The sequence below is a fragment of the Triturus cristatus genome, chromosome 5_1 (assembly GCF_964204655.1).
Source record: "Triturus cristatus chromosome 5_1, aTriCri1.1, whole genome shotgun sequence".
NCBI lineage: Eukaryota > Metazoa > Chordata > Amphibia > Caudata > Salamandridae > Triturus > Triturus cristatus.
Window position 1 is genome coordinate 323,983,219 of NC_140587.1, and position 15,609 is coordinate 323,998,827.

Sequence of the window (15,609 nt, forward strand, 5' to 3'; positions counted from 1 at the left end):
TGATTAAAAGGAGGAAAAGGAGGCATGCGAGAAGAGGGGCGACAGGAAAAAGATCTATACAAGCGAACCTAAATAAAGACAGACAATGTAGCCAAATGGGCAGGGCGGCGCTACACGAGAGTCCAATGAGCATGTTTATGTTTACCCGGCAGCGTGCGCCTAGCAGCAGGGACAGGCAGATTCGCCTGAGTGAGTTTAGTGACAGACTGAGCCATTGGCACAGATGTGGAGACCGTAGGTATCAGCCGTGGGCACCGGGAAACCACATACGTAAATCTGCTGTAGAAACAAGTCTCGTCTAGATCATTTCCCGAAACCTCAAACAGAATCTCTCACAGTGCACCTCCTTCTCAAACGCCACTCCTCGGTTATGAATGGGTGCAACGGAAGAAGCACCGCCCCGGCCGGAAGTGACGCGCGGACCAATGGGCTGCGAGCTGCGTGGCCGGCCGGGGTCAGGGGTCGTGGCTAGTCTGTGCTGGGAATGGAATGTGTGAGAGCAGGAGCCGCTGCGGGCAGCAGAGCCTGCTGAGGAGCTGCCGAGAGCCGGGCAGAGCCGCACCACATTCCCGCTGAGCCTCACCGGCATCCGTCGGTCCCCGGGAGCCGCAGAGCAGCCGGAGCACAGGCCGGGAGCCGGGGAAGAGCGATGCAGGGGTTCGTGCGGCTGCCCCGGGAGCCGTGACCCCCGTCTAGCACCCGTGCCTCTCGCCGCCGGCCGCAGGGCGCACCATGCGAGACCGCCGGGGGGAGAGCTAGAGCCGCCGCCCCCATGCGCTGGAGCCCCCAGCTCCGGGACGCGAATCAGGAGCAGCGCCAGGGACCCCCAGCGGCAGCGGGAAGATGGCGGCGCCGAGCTGAGCGCGGCGGCCCCCGGGCCAGCAGCAGGAGCCTCGCCGCCCGCCTCCGCCCCCTCTCCGCGCCGGACACATGCAGGCCAAAAAGCGCTACCTGACGCTGCTCTCGGCCGGCTGCTGTCTGTTGCTGCTCTTCTACCTGGGCGGGCTGCAGGTGCGGAGGAGCCGGAGGGCCGACCCTCCTCGCCATGGAACTGAGGCTCACCCCCCGGAGCCGCACCGCCGCGCCTGGCCCCGCTTCCCCCCCGGGGCGCTGCGGCCGCGGGAGGACGACGGCGACGAGGACCCCGCCGCGCTGCCGGGCTCCCCGCGGCAGCGCCGCTCCGTCGCCTCCGGCCTGTACCGGGGCCGCCGCTGCCGGATGGAGTCTTGCTTCGACGCGGAGCGCTGCCGGCGCGGCTTCAAGGTGTACGTGTACCCGCAGCAGAAGGGCGACAAGGTGTCGGAGAGCTACCGGCAGGTGCTGGCGGCCATCGAGGGCTCGCGCTACTACACCTCGGACCCGAGCCAGGCCTGCCTCTTCGTGCTGAGCCTGGACACGCTGGACCGCGACCAGCTCTCGCCGCAGTACGTGCACAGCCTGCGGGCCAAGGTGCAGGCGCTACCGCTCTGGGAAGGCGGCCGCAACCACCTCATCTTCAACCTCTACTCGGGCACTTGGCCGGACTACACCGAGGACCTGGGCTTCGACCCCGGACAGGCCATGCTGGCCAAGGCCAGCCTGAGCAGCGAGGGCTTCCGGCCCGGCTTCGACGTGTCCATCCCGCTCTTCTCCCGTGAGCATCCTCGCACGGGCGGCGAGCGCGGCGCCCTGCGCTTCGACACCGTGCCGCCCCTGCGCAAGTACCTGCTGGTCTTCAAGGGCAAGCGCTACCTGACGGGCATCGGCTCGGACACCCGCAACGCCCTCTACCACGTGCACAACGGCGAAGACGTGGTGCTGCTCACCACCTGCAAGCACGGCAAGGACTGGCAGCGCCACAAGGATGCGCGTTGCGACCGCGACAACGCCGAGTACGAGAAGTAAGTGGCTCGTTCTGGTGGGACACCCGTGGGATGCAACTGGGTTGAGCAAAGCTTTGGTTCGCCGTGTTGTGATTGTTTTCAGGGTTTTCGTTTGGTTGGGAGAAGAGGGGCACCTTTACCTTTGCACACTTCACTGTTTTGATTTGTAAGAGACGACCAAGAAAGAGCCATTCTAAATTTTTTTCTCTTTTTGTACAGGGTGTTTTTCATGCGAGAAGATTTACAGGCTTAGGACCGTGATAGTGCTTGAGTGGTTGTAGAAGCCAGCTAAAAGGGAGCGATCTGCCTCTATCTTGTGTGCAAGTATTGTCTTTGGGCTGGAAAACGCTGGGAAAGAGGCCTTCAACATCTTGTGTGTTGGGTTTCTTCTATTGGTTCAGTAGGCTGGGGAAGTAGTGTTTCCACGAAGCATCACGTGCATTTGTTTTATTGCGATAGCGCGCTGCACCGCTTTCTTTTGATGTATATGAACACTGCACCCTCCTTGCGTTCTGTTATAACGTTTTGTACGGGCGAATTGCCCATGTTTTTTTTTGTGAGGCCGTGAACATAGTTCCCACTCTTTGGTGCTTTGGAGGCTCACCTGTATTACATGGAGTTTCCTGACCTTGAGCGGTGGTGTCGTTTGTCATCAGCACACTTTGTCATAAGGCTTTTGCAGAGCTCAGTTTGCCGCCCCGGTATTCTGTGGGGCAGCGTCACATGGGTAGATCACCCCCTGGATGATGCACTGACTCTTCATGTGGATCCGGCGGCAGGTAGTATTTTTTTCCAGGGCTGGCAACGATTTGGGTGGCAATGTGTGATGCACTCACAACAGCCCTCCTTGTACCGTGGGTGCAATGGTTGATCAGATGCCCCTACCCGCCTTTCTCTACCAGCTGGCATTGTATGTGGGTAGCACAGTCCTCTGTGGGGATGCACTTAACACCCTCTGTGCTTTTGGCAGTGGTGCACCTTTCAGGTTCTTAGCAGTGCAATAGCACGTGCACCATTTTCACTTTCTTGGACCTCAGGCAGTCGGTATTTTACTCGGTGTGTTACAACTATGTTAACTGGGCAGGTTGGTTCTCACCGTGCTTTCAGAGTGGATCTCCGTTTCCTAAGAGTTTCAGTCTTGTAACTAGACATGTCCGCTTTCCATTTAGGGATAATGCGTGACTGGGGTGTCCCCGTCGTTTCAGTGGTGGGGTTATACAAGGTAAGGACAGCCCTTCCTCTGCTTGAGCGGCTGGGACGAGCCCGAGCGGCTCATTGCCCATTTCATTAGCTGTTATGCAGCGGGGGTTGGTTACTGACGCTAACGGGCGCCTGCAGCTACACCGCAGCCCGCGGTTAAGTTGGGTAGATTTGGGAGACATTAGTTATCGTATCAGCATTGAGAAGTTGTAGCGCAGTATGTTAAAATAGCAGTTCTTTTTCCATTGGCTGCCTGCCGCAGGTAGTCAAGCAGCTCCCCTTCAATTGTGGGTGGTTGCACATTATGCGGGTAGACGGCATCCCCCCGCCCCCCCCCCCCCCGAGTAAAGCAGCATTCCCCCCCCCCCCCCCCCCCATCCATGAGTGGTTGTGGTGCAGTATGTTTTCCAGCAGCAGGTCTCTGCATGGGGTATTGCTGCTGCACGGAGTAAATCAGCCCCGCCCCCGTCCATGGGTGGTGTCATGCAGTGTGTCCAGGCAGCAGGTCTCTCTGCAGTTCTCTTTTAGTCTACCTGCTTGTGGTGAAGTGTGAGGGCTGAAAGCAGTTCACTTTGCTTCGGTTGGTGCAGCATGTAGTATAGAAGCTCTCCTTTAGCCCTGTGTGGCTGTGCTTCAGTATGTGTTCAGACATGGGGTGGTGCTGCTGCAGGTTCTGGGGTGCTGTGGTACAGTATTTGCTGGTTGTTGCTGCTTCGGTTAGTGAGGCATCTCTCTTCTGTCCATGAGTGGTTGGTGTGCATTGTTTGGGCACACATCATGTTTGCTGCTGCAGGTAGTAAAGCAGCTTTCCTTAAACTCTGGGTGCACCGCGAGGGCAGAGCGCAGCTGCAGGTAGTAAAGGTGTCCTTTACCTTGAGGTAATCGGGGTGCAGTATGTTACGGACATCTCTCCATTTGTTCGTTGCTGGTGCAGCATGTGATCAGATACCTCTGCATAGGGTGGTGCGGCTACAGGTAGTAAAGCGGCTCTCCTTTACCTCTGGGTGCTTGTAATGCACCCTGCGGACAGAACACAGCTCTCTATGCATGTAGTCGCACAACTGCTGGTACTAATGAAGCCCTTCTTTAGCTTCAGGTAATCAGGCTGCAGTATGCGGCAGGTATTTCTCTATTCTTTGCTGAAGCATTATGCGAACAGAGAGCAACTATCTCTGAGTGGCTGGTGCTGTTGCAGGTAGTAAAGCAACCCTCTTTAAGCTCCTGGTGGTCGTGGACCAACCAGTATGTGAGCAGAAGGCATATTTTGCTGTATGAGATGGTGAGGTAGTAAATCAACTGTTCTTCAGTGTGGGGAGATGGTACCTTTCCTTGCATGGGGAGATGGTACCTCTCCTTGCATGGGGTGGGTGATACTACTGCAGGGAGTAGGGTATCGGTTTTCGCTCCGGGTTGTCATGTTGTAGTGTGTGCCAGGCAGCAGTTATCTGCGTTGGATGGTGGTGCTGCTCCATATCTCGCTGGTGGCGGAGCAGTTGTATGCTCAAAGCAGCTCTCTCGTTGTACAGATATTAAAGCGGCCCTCCCCTGTCTATGGGTGGCCGTGGTGCAGTTTGTTCAGGAAGCGTCTCTCCCTTTGCCTAGAGAGTTGTGCTGCAGGTAGTAATCGCTGATGCTTGTGGTGGAGTTGTGGGCTGAAGGCAGCTCTCATTGTAGAGGTAGTAACACAGCCCTCCTGTGGCTCTGGGTGGTCGTGCAGCAGTATGTGAACTGAAAGCCTCTCTTCTGTTGTACTGGTAGTAAAGCAGCCCTCCCCTGTCCATGGCTGGTTGTGGTGCAGTATGGGTAGGAAACATCGGTAATTGTGGTGCAGCTGTGGGCTGAAAGCAGCTCTCTGGTTGTACAGGTATAAAGCAGCCCTCCTGTGTCTCTGGGTGGTTGTGGTGCAGTCTGGGTAGGAAGCAGCTCTTCCTCTTCCCAGAGTGCTGTAGATAGTAAGTCCTGTGTGTGCAGTTGTGGGCAGAAGGCAGCCCTCCTTTGACTCTAGGCTGGTTGTGGTGCAGTTTGGGTAGGAAGCAGCTCTCCCGCTGTTCAAGGGCTGTGCTGTAGGTAGTAAGCACTGGTACTTGTGGTATAGCTGTGGGCTTTAAAGCAGCTCTTTCGTTGTACAGGTATAAAGCAGCCCCCCTGTGTGTCTGGGTGGTTGTGGTGCAGCCTGGGTAAGAAGCAGCTCTCCCGCTGCCTGGAGGGCTGTTCTGCAGGTAGTGAGCGCTGGCGCATGCGGTGCGGCCGTGGCCTGAAAGCAGCTTCCTTTCTACCAGTGGCGGCGGCAGCGCGGTGTTCTCGCCTCCATGGCCTCGCTGGCTGTGGGTACAGATGTGCTGAGCAGCTGTTAGATTAGCTTGTCCTGCTCCTTCAGGTTTACTCCCTGCATCGAGCGTGGGCGGGCCTGATAATAGGGCTGCGATGCTCGAGCATGTGTTGACACTTGTTGCGCAGCCTCCCGTGTCTTTGGCTACGGACCTCACAAGGGCTGTTGACCTGAAAGGTTCTTCGTGCAGCGAGAGAGCGGGGGCGGAATCTCCGACTCCGAAGTAGCTGCCGCATGTCCTGGTATGACTGAACCGAGCTCACTCGCCCCGCAGGGAAGCGCCGCCTCCGTCCATCCAGGCATTCCTACGCCTAATGCAGAGAGTGCCATTGTTAAATGATACGTTTTGGGTATACTGTGGGCGTGGCTTTGCTAGTGACTGCTCCACACTCAGAGAACCATAGCTCTCATACAACCCCCTTGGCCGGCAATTGCGTTTTGAGCCTGCACTTGGCCCTGTCCCCACTCTTGTCTTGTAAGGCCGATGCGCTTAGATTTTTATTGGAACTGCTTTACACTCTTTCTACCCTTTTCACTAGAACAGCTTCATACTTAGCTGCGTATCAGCCTCCGAGGCCTACTTGACTGCGACAAGAATGCAACGTTGGTGCCTGTGGTGTGCAGTCACAAACTCGGTTTTAATGTCTGTTTAGTGACTTAATGAAGGATATAAAAAATGGCAAACGCCCCTGTGTTGTAATAGACTTACATTTAGCAACGTGGCCAGGATTTTCATGCATTTCTGCCCTGGGATTTTTCGGTGGTAGGAAGAGGTGTAAAAATGGCGGCCTGTGCTCTGCAAGGTGCACTGGTGAAAGGTATATGCAGATGACCGCTTCCAGCACCGGAAATGGTTATACCCCCTCTTGAAGAAGCTTGGTTCCTACTGTAGGTCTCTGAACGTTCCATCCGGCCATGCCACCATAGGCCCTCTTGTGAATGCCATGGAGCTGTGAGTGCTCCGCTCATCGCTGCTTCTGGAGAGGTACTGCCTTTTCTACCTTGTTCTTCGTGAGATCAACAGATGGCCAGGCATTGACGTCTGAGTAGTACAGTCCACCCCCTCCACACCCAACACTCGAGTCCTTCCTTGAACAATTGACTGTCACTTGTGCTTTTTACAACGTAGCCCATCTCATATTTTTGAGTAGCTACATGACATTAAACTTTTCCTTTTCATCTTAGATTTGTTTCTGATAGGCCTGACTTGTGAAATGCGGACTTGGTCTTTTCCATTCCACTCTATAGTCAAAGTATGTTCATTCAGTCTGTGCTGCGTGTCGTGTAGTACCTCCTAGAGGTACAGTGCCCGCCTGAAGCCATAGGGAGACCACCATTGCACTGAAAGGAGGTGTGATCTTGAGATTGCCTCGTCCATTAACATTGCCGATGCAGAGCAGTGCTTGTAGGCACCGGGTCCTGGTTGCTGGTTCAGGAATCACCTCTGAAAATAGGTTTGGGTTTGTGCTATGTATGCATGTTACGAAAGGTCCGTCTGTCTTGTTGATTAGTGCACTCGGGGTCAAGTTGTATTCAGAGCATTGCTTCTTAGGTCACTGCGGGCTGCCTGCTCAAGTGCAGCCTTCAGAATGATTCCAAAAAGTTTAATGCAAGGTGTCCCCATCACTGGAATTTGTTGCTAGAGCTTTAGGATAGAATATATTTGGGTGGGTAACTGGAGAGTGGTGTCGTTCTGGAGTTGGAAGAGATAAAAAAAAATATGGTTCCAGAGAAATCCATATTTTTTGAACAAGCATCAGTCTTGCTGACCTGCCAAAATGAATTATTGGTTATGGAGTATGGGATGGCAGGTATTTGCAATACACCTGTTCGAAAGATATCCACTCCGCAATATAATGTATTACAAACTAGAAAATAGTGTTGGGTGTAGACTCTGAGAGCCCTGTTCCTTGTTAGTGTCCGCAGAAGGAGGGCCTGATTATGAATTTGGCGGTTCTACATTGGACGATGCAATGCGTCACCTGCTGTTGGACTGTCAAACTCGTGGTGCAACTGTCCGCCAGGTCAGGAGCTTATTCCTGGTCTGGCAGGCGGTCCTGCGGCGGTCTGACAGCGCCAGTCTGATAAGCTTCCATGGAAGCGTGCCCTCAGAGCGCCACCTGAACCTTCTTGCACGGTGTGGGATGTATGCCACACAGTGCAGGAATTGGGGGTGCACATTTAGGGGGGCACTATATGTGCCCCCTCCCCCCCCACCCCCCCCTCCCCCCTGCATGCAGCCTCTGGACCCTGAGGCAGCCGAGACCCTACAAGGGGCCCTAATAGGACCCTCTTAGTTGCTTTGCCACCACCCTTTTCATGGTGGGCTCACCGCCATGAAAATAGTGGTGGTGAGGCAACTTAAAATATGCTCTGAGGTGTCGCTGCGGCACCGCCAGCATATTTCTGCCTCGTACCGCTGCACAAACTCAGCGGGATCCTGAATCCCTGGCCATCACAGTCGTCCTGTGGTGGTTCAACGCCACAGTGATATACTGCGTGCGGTCCTGCAGTTCATCGGTGGCCGGACTGCCACCACGAGTTCAGCAGTCCTGTGCACCGCCAAACTCTTAATCATGACCTTGGAGTGGAGACTTTTATGGGGTAGTGTGAGCTAGGAAGATTATCACAGTTACCAACCAACACACACCCACTGCGTATAATTTGACCTGGCTTAGGAGTCTGAATCTGGTGGACAGCGGTTTAATGGTATTGAGAAGACAGTCTAGAGTCACAACTGTTCTGTACCAGCAGTAGAAGCCAATGTATTAATTTCGTAGTGATTATACCTGTGCATTAAGCTTTTAGTTGTTTGGATGAGACCCCCGGCTTCTTTCACAGAGTTGTTCAAGGCCGCCACAAACGTAAGTGGGGGGGGTAAACAATGGTTGTTAGCCCCTTATTTTGATACATGTTCCCAATGAATATTCCCCCCCCATTTTTACACACCCACTGCCACACATACACGTCTTTCTTTGTGCTTGAAGTTAGCCTAGTCAGCTTGGTTGTTCAGTTCTATAAAATTTAGCATTTTGTTTTATACACTTGGTAGATTGGAAAATGTGTTGCGGGAGAGGTTTTGCTTTCTTTACACGGACTATGCTTTCCTAAGAGGTGTAATCAGGAGGTGTAATCAGAAGGCGATGGTGCAATTCCATGCACCTGCCTGTCCTGTTAAATGATTTCCGAGAGGACTTTGGAAGAGGCTACCTGCCATTGGATGGACGGTGATAGCTGGGGGAGCTTGTGGATCCCTCCCTCCCCGTGTCTGTCCTGTGACAGGTTGACTTGGGGATCACACAGGTGGCCAGTGGTGCATTTCTTGTCCATCCCGCTCTCAGGAGGTTTGACCTAGTCCCTTGGGAGCAGAGGACAGTAAATGCACTGCATGGACTGTACAGCGCGGTCTGACTGGCTTCGTGGTAGAGAGATATTTATTTAGGTCGGACCTCTCTTGCCCCGGATGCCTCTTCCTTTTGTGATTCAGGCCCTAGTGACATCCAAGGAAATTCCCATCCATCGCTTCCCTTTAGCATGAGGTTACATGGGGCCGGTGGCAGTAAAATGCTGTATTGGCAGCTTTGTGTTCAAGCAGCCCATAGCAGCAGTCAGCATTTATATTCAGTGGGAAGTTCCCCATTGGGCTTGAGGTGAAGGTTAACTGTTCAGGCAGCAGTGTAGGGCAGCGCACTGAAGCTCCTGCTCTGATGGCATGGCTTTGACCCCCAAACCCCCTATGTATCACCTGGTTATAAATATGTCCTGTGTGAAGAAGCCAAATTAGGGTAGTCTTGTTGAGTTGGAGTAGGCAGGATCCAAAGTGGGGGCCTGTTGGGTCTGTTTTCTTCTGAACTCCGGCTCATTGCGGAACCAGACAGTCCTGAATACTTGAACACAACTGTTGCTCGTGCTGCACTTGAATGTCATTGAAGCACTATGAGGGAGTGAACACTCCGTGGTGGTACCTGCGCTGGGCATGAAGATAGTCTCTAGCCCCGGATCAGTCGTTTATGGTTAACACAACACAAGCCGTTTATTGTCAAGTGGGAACCAATCATAAAACCACCTGGGAAAGGGCATTTATAATTTAAGGAAAAGGGCACATACATTCTAGATGGCGTAGCAGTATTTTATTGTTCTGGGTACGGATTCGCCCTGGATTTACATGGATACAGCTGGGCTGCCTATGCAGCTATACCCTTGGCATACTGGTGCACACGAAGGAACCGTTTGGCTGGAGATCAGTTACATTAAGAGATCCGCCTCCACGGTATGAATCTATTTCTCCTGATAGTTATGCATCCTGGCAGATCAAACAGATGCCTGCTAAATTGACGTTAGCTTTGCCCTCAGACTCGTGTTTGAAACCCTGGATTGGAATGGGTATTCGGCGTGACCACCGGAAGAATCATCTCTCTGGCTTTTTGTAGTCTGTAGGGCAGTGTTTTGCCTGACTTCTATATGGTGATTCAATGCAACATTTCGGTCAGACGCTTCTTAGATGTACGCTTTGCTGTTACTCTGCATAACATTTGCTTTCACCAGGCATTTTTTTTGCTGGATAATCTATTCAGGGTTTTTTTCTTTTGGAAAAGCATATTGAAATTCGTCTGCTAGTGCCATGTCACACTATTAAATGAATCCAACGACTTACAGAGCAAACGATCGCTTACTAATATATATCCAAAACCGATATCCTGTTTGGTGCCAGCAGTCCCTCCTTTAAAACGAATCTGAGTTGAAGGAAGCTGCAGCTTTCACACTCGTTTCAGGGATTCAGCGGTGAGCTGTAGTGCCTTGAACAATAATGCAAGCAGGGAACCTCACCTCGGGGACGCTTAAAGTCCCCATGTGCCTGGCCTCCCGGTGCCTCCGCTGCACGGGTGCTACCGTCGGCGCCCTGATGGGCCTGCCTGTAGCACGGATTCTCGCACTGCGTTTGATATACCTTTCAAGCCTGCCCTTGACACAGCGAGTGAGTGCCTGCAGACTACTGCCGCGCGCCTGAACCCAATAAGCCCCATTTGTTTGATATGCCACGTGCAGCTGGGCTCCTCCCTTGCGGAAACCGCTCACTCCTGGGCCAAGGGCCAGTGAGCTGTGTTTATTTCAGTCACGGTACCATGGATGTGCATAATTACCGAAGACACCAGCCCCAGGGGGCTCCCGGCGATCACTGGCGGAGGGCTAAATCATTAACAAATGGGGCCCTGGCTGGTGTTCGACTTGCTGATAAGTAGCAAATCAAAGAGGTAAAATCTTTCACATCGACTCACCGTCAGTAGTGCTCGGAGCGATAGTAAAACGGGGTGGGCTTTGGCTGTGCCAAGAGAAGCTTCTCACCATCGTGCAATTCTGTGTGCGTTAAACTACTTTATTTAGACCATCAAGTCCATTAAAGTGCCAAGTACAAGAAACAAAATTGTGCAAGCATAAATATGTTCACATAAATTTGTGCAAATAAGCAGCATCTCCGCGTGCAAGTCAGTCAATTAATATAGAACAATGCTATTCACTATTTGGTGTGTCTTTCTGACTTTCAGGAGCAGCATCCATTGTCATGCTTGAGGGACAATTGTGCGTCGAAAAAGTGTTGTGGGTGATCACGCTGCCCCTGCAGCATGGACGCATCTGTGTGTTTTTCCGCTTCTCCCCTCAGCGTTCCATGTTCTCCTTTCTCGCCTGCCCCCGCGTTGCCTTCTCGCCTGTGTTCATTTCTCCCACCAACTCCACATTGTTTTCCTTTCCTCTTTTCACCCCCACCTATGCCCTAGTTCGGTTTCTCCCCTCATCCCCTCCATTGTTCTTACCCCCACCCACGTGCCCTGTGTTGATTCCTCTACCTGCCCTCCTTCGGCAACCCCCCAGCAAGTTTTCATGCCCCCCGACTTTTTTCTACTCTTCCCCTTCATAATTACAGATCCGACTCAGATCTGGCACTGAATAAAGGGGGAGGGGGGGTGGGGAGAGAGAGAAACAGCTGCGCCTTTTTGTAGGCATGTGCATTCATGGTTTGTGTACCTATAAAATGACGTGACTGGCTGCATCAAAAGTTTTGTAATAAATGTTTTAATTGTGGTTTTTTTTTTTTTTTTTGCCACGCTGTACAGCATTATGGATGTTGCCCTGCAGTGCCAACACCGTTGGCAAAGCCAGTAGGGCCCAAAGGCGAAACCTGTTGGCTTTGCCAATGTTTGCCGTTTTTGTTTGCTGTTCCGCCCCCAAACCCTGCAGAGCAAAAGGGTCAGGATTTAATGTGATACATATGTGCGCGCAAAACGTGTAAACTTACCCGACTGCTAGTAGTTGTCTAGTGTGTTTGAAAATGTTATATTGATATGAAGGGCTCTGGCCACCATATAGTAGTAACAGCAAAATAGTTACTTTTTGGTGAGAGTGACGGTCTGCTTATGCATATACAACAGGAAAGCACTTACATTTTTGAACCACTTTCAAATGTCGTAGATTTTCTTTTTTAAAGTATGGTTGCCTCACTAGTTACCTTTTGGCTTTGATAAAGTAGTCAACACTATTCAGAGTATGTGGATCATTTGTTTAGGGATAAAGAATATTTTATTAATTTTTTGCAGTTTATCAAATCTAAGCTTCACCCAAAGGGTTTGGGGGGCGTAAAAGAGAACAAGATTACATTTTAGGCATAAGGAACGTAGGTAATTTGTCCAGAATTGCAGGACATGAGGAGTTTCAATCTGAACCCTGTTCCTCCATGCCAAAGTTGGTACCCCTTAGCCACCAGACCACATTTCCTCGTCAGACCACAGAGATGTGATCAGCCACAGGTGGATTTCCAGTTGAGCTCATATGTTTGACTGCTTGTCCCACATTCAGTCACTCAACAGCCTCCCGTTAGAATATCTTGATGGTCTTTGAGACCGGTAGTCCCAAAAGGATACCTCGAATTTGCACATTTTCTTGCCAAATTACTGCTGCAAGCACTGCTGTCTCCAGGTTTTCTGTTGCAGCAGTTTATCTAGCGGGACATGATGATGCTGACCAAGTTCAAACATTGAATGGCTAACAGGTTAGCAGCCCTTTTGCAAAACGATGAGGAAAGGCCTGAGCACAGCTGTGTCTGCAAATCTTAGAAAAACTACATTGCATTCCTCCGAATAGCACTACGTTCTGGTGGGACGGTAAACACCTAGTCTTGTCTCCGAGAAAGTCCATGCCTTTCAATGAGACTCAATGAGTTACAAACAGGACAATCAATTGGAGCCAGAGAGAGGGAGGCAAACATTGGAATACATCAAACACGTGTGAAACATTATTAGGGCATGTAAAAAAGGCACCACTGCTGATGGGAATCCCTAAAAATAGGTCTTCAGCTGTCCCTACATAAGGGCATGTCCATGTAATGATTTAAAGCTGGCAGAAATGCCTTGATGTAGCCACTGTAACCCGAAGAGCCCGGGTCAAGGTTGCAATAAAACCTTTTAAAGGTAAATTCTTCACCTCTTTGAAAGGCCTATTTTAAGAAGCCATTAGATAGCTTCTCATAGGCCTGCACTGTTTGATCTTGCCCAGGTTCAGCGTGAGCCAGTGTCCTCTTCCGGGTCTCTTGCTGTTTGCTAAATCCACTGTCCTACAAATGCAGTGGTGTGCCTCCTCCTAGTATTCTTTTTAGCTGCTGGTCATGTTTTCTAAGGGGTTTCAATAGCGCATATTGCAAACTTTGAAGACCCTCCTAGTTAATGCAAATCTTCATGTTCTGTTTCTGGAGTAGCAAAGTATCTGTGAGTAATAGCCAGCTTCAGTTGCATGGGCAGAACTCATCTACTCTTATTGGTGTTCCTTTTGGCTTGTCTGACACTTAGTAGCTGAGTCTTTCACATGTTTAGTCTTTTTATTCCTCTGTCGAAAACCTGCATGCCGTTACTGTCACACTTCCACCCTCTTGATACAGTACCTCTCCTCTGGGCTTTCTCAATATGCCCTCATTTCCCTGTAGAGTTGGTCATAGTAAGGAATGTAAGCTCCAATCAAAGCTCTAAACAGTGGTAACAATTTTCTTCTTATGGTGGTTGTCTCTCCCTGTTCATCCCTACACTTCTAATCGTTTTTGAATGGTCTCATCACGATCCACCAACCATCCAGACACCTCCTCTCCTCAGGACTCCTGTTCACACATATCCCTCTCACACACAGACCTAGATCGGACATTCTCTTACATTGCTCCTAAAGTGTGGAATGAACTCACACTCCACACCAGAGTAGCCGCCTCTCTTCTTGAATTCTGCAGGAAGGTGAAGGCTTGACTTTTCAACTAACCAACCTACCATAGGCTCGGCTAAGCACACTCGCATGCTCAGCACAAAGATACCCTCGCCCGTGATAGTGCACTCTATCAATACACATAACAACTTTAACACCGTGGTCATCTATATACGTACAAGCGGGTTGAAACCATGCTAGAATATCCATGTAAGAACCAATTTTGTACATTAAAACTAATCTACAAAGTCAGTCACTGCCTCTGGCATCAATAGATCTCTATTTGACCTGTCTTTTACACTCCAGATTCAGGAAAAAGTGGTGCATACAAGATAAAGGAGACTCTGGCCCCCCTTTTTTTACATAAAGTTGAGGACTTAAGTTGCATGTGCCCCGTTTTATTCTCTAAAGTCAAATAAGTGTCGCAGAACTACTTAATGAGGTAATGGGAGTGTACCCTCGTGTTTACCTGCACTGCTCCATGTCCACTTAACATCCGTGCCTGCAGCAGCTCCAGGTAAAAACAAAGCCTTTATCTGGCTCCTTGTCATGTGCGGAAAACGAGGTTTAAACTATGGTTTGTACAAAAATATGTTCTAAAATTAAAAATAATTGTACTTAATCAATGGTAAGGACATTAAATAATCCACATCAAAGGCCTATCTGGACCCCTGTTTTTAAGGAACTGGCCTGCCTAGAGACTGCCCTGGATGTCTCACTAGCCACATATTTTCCAAAACAGTCATGTCACTCTATTCTTCTCTACATACAGGTGCTTTTGGTTCTCTCTTCACCCACTCTTCTGTTTAAGAGTCATTCACATTTTACTTTCGTCCACCTGAGCATCTACCGTGTCAGTACTCTTCATCCATTGGCTGTTTGGCAGTGAGCGATGTCAATTTTCCTGAGCAAATGTGAACTTTAGGGCTTGGGCTGGTGGGCCTGGTATACTGGGGCACCCACATTTCTTACATGTTTCCAAAAAAACATAAATAGCACAAATATATCTCACCCTTGAAAAGGTCAGACCTATTGACCTCAAGCTCGACATGGTTGTCCTCAACCGTTGCAGTAAGTGCATGATTTGGGGCTAGTGTAGTGGGATGAGTGGGCTATGGAGGTGAATTCCAATATGTTTGAAGTATTTTTTCCTTTGTATAGGTGGGACATGGCTGTTAATGGCCGTAGGGGTTATGGCCCATCAGTTATCCCGCATTCTCACCCCCTCTGAGTGCTGGTGGTTCTCAATTCTAAGCGCGTTTTCCTTGTGTATTATTGATGCTGTCTTTGAACTAGGAGTTCAGTCAGCCAGAGAAACCATTCTCTCGATGCTGAGCAAAAGAGAATTGACAGATTCAGTGCATTTCTTTCTTGCTTTTTAGGAGCATTTATTTATAAAAACACTCATGAAGTAGTGGGCTCGGTGTGTGCCAGGCTGTAGGATTGGTTCGCCGCATTGTGGCGACATTTTTACAGGCTTTGCACTCTATTTGCTTTATTTAATATTTTCGAAGATGTTTAATTTATTGGGCAGACTATTTTCTTTCTTTTATCTTTCATCCTCTTTTTTGACAATGACAATTGTCACCAGAAAGCTGTGGAAACGAAGTGACATGGAGGAGATATTTAAACATAAAACTTAGGCGGCATCGTTTTTTTATTAATTTGGAAGCTCCCCTTCCCGTATTACCAGAAACTAAAGATTCCCCACCCGAGTAAACTGCATTAGTCACTTGACTCGACAACTGGTTACATTTTGTATGTTAATACACCATGTCGAATGAATATGGATTTTAATAGTGCACGTTTGTGCTGCAAGTGTGGTTGTCTGATTTAATGATGCTTGCGATCAACTTCAGAGGAGTGAAAGGCTGAGGTGGCTTGGATTCAGATTGAGGATGGCCACTACTGAAACTCTCCTGGTCAGAATCTACAGCTTTCAAGTGATGTTCAGATACTGAGTGCACTGACATTTTGTATTCAATA

At 50.2% G+C, this 15,609-nt stretch overlaps 1 protein-coding gene across 1 annotated transcript in view; it reads left to right on the forward strand.

The window, feature by feature from the left end:
* Window positions 1–427: 427 nt before the first annotated feature.
* Window positions 428–15,609, forward strand: part of EXT1 (exostosin glycosyltransferase 1) — a 342,838-nt gene continuing 327,656 nt past the window's right edge. Inside the window, exon 1 of the mRNA XM_085605064.1 lies at window positions 428–1,880. Coding sequence (XP_085461190.1) covers window positions 931–1,880 — 950 coding nt within the window. The 5' untranslated portion in view covers window positions 428–930. The remainder of the gene's footprint in view (window positions 1,881–15,609) is intronic.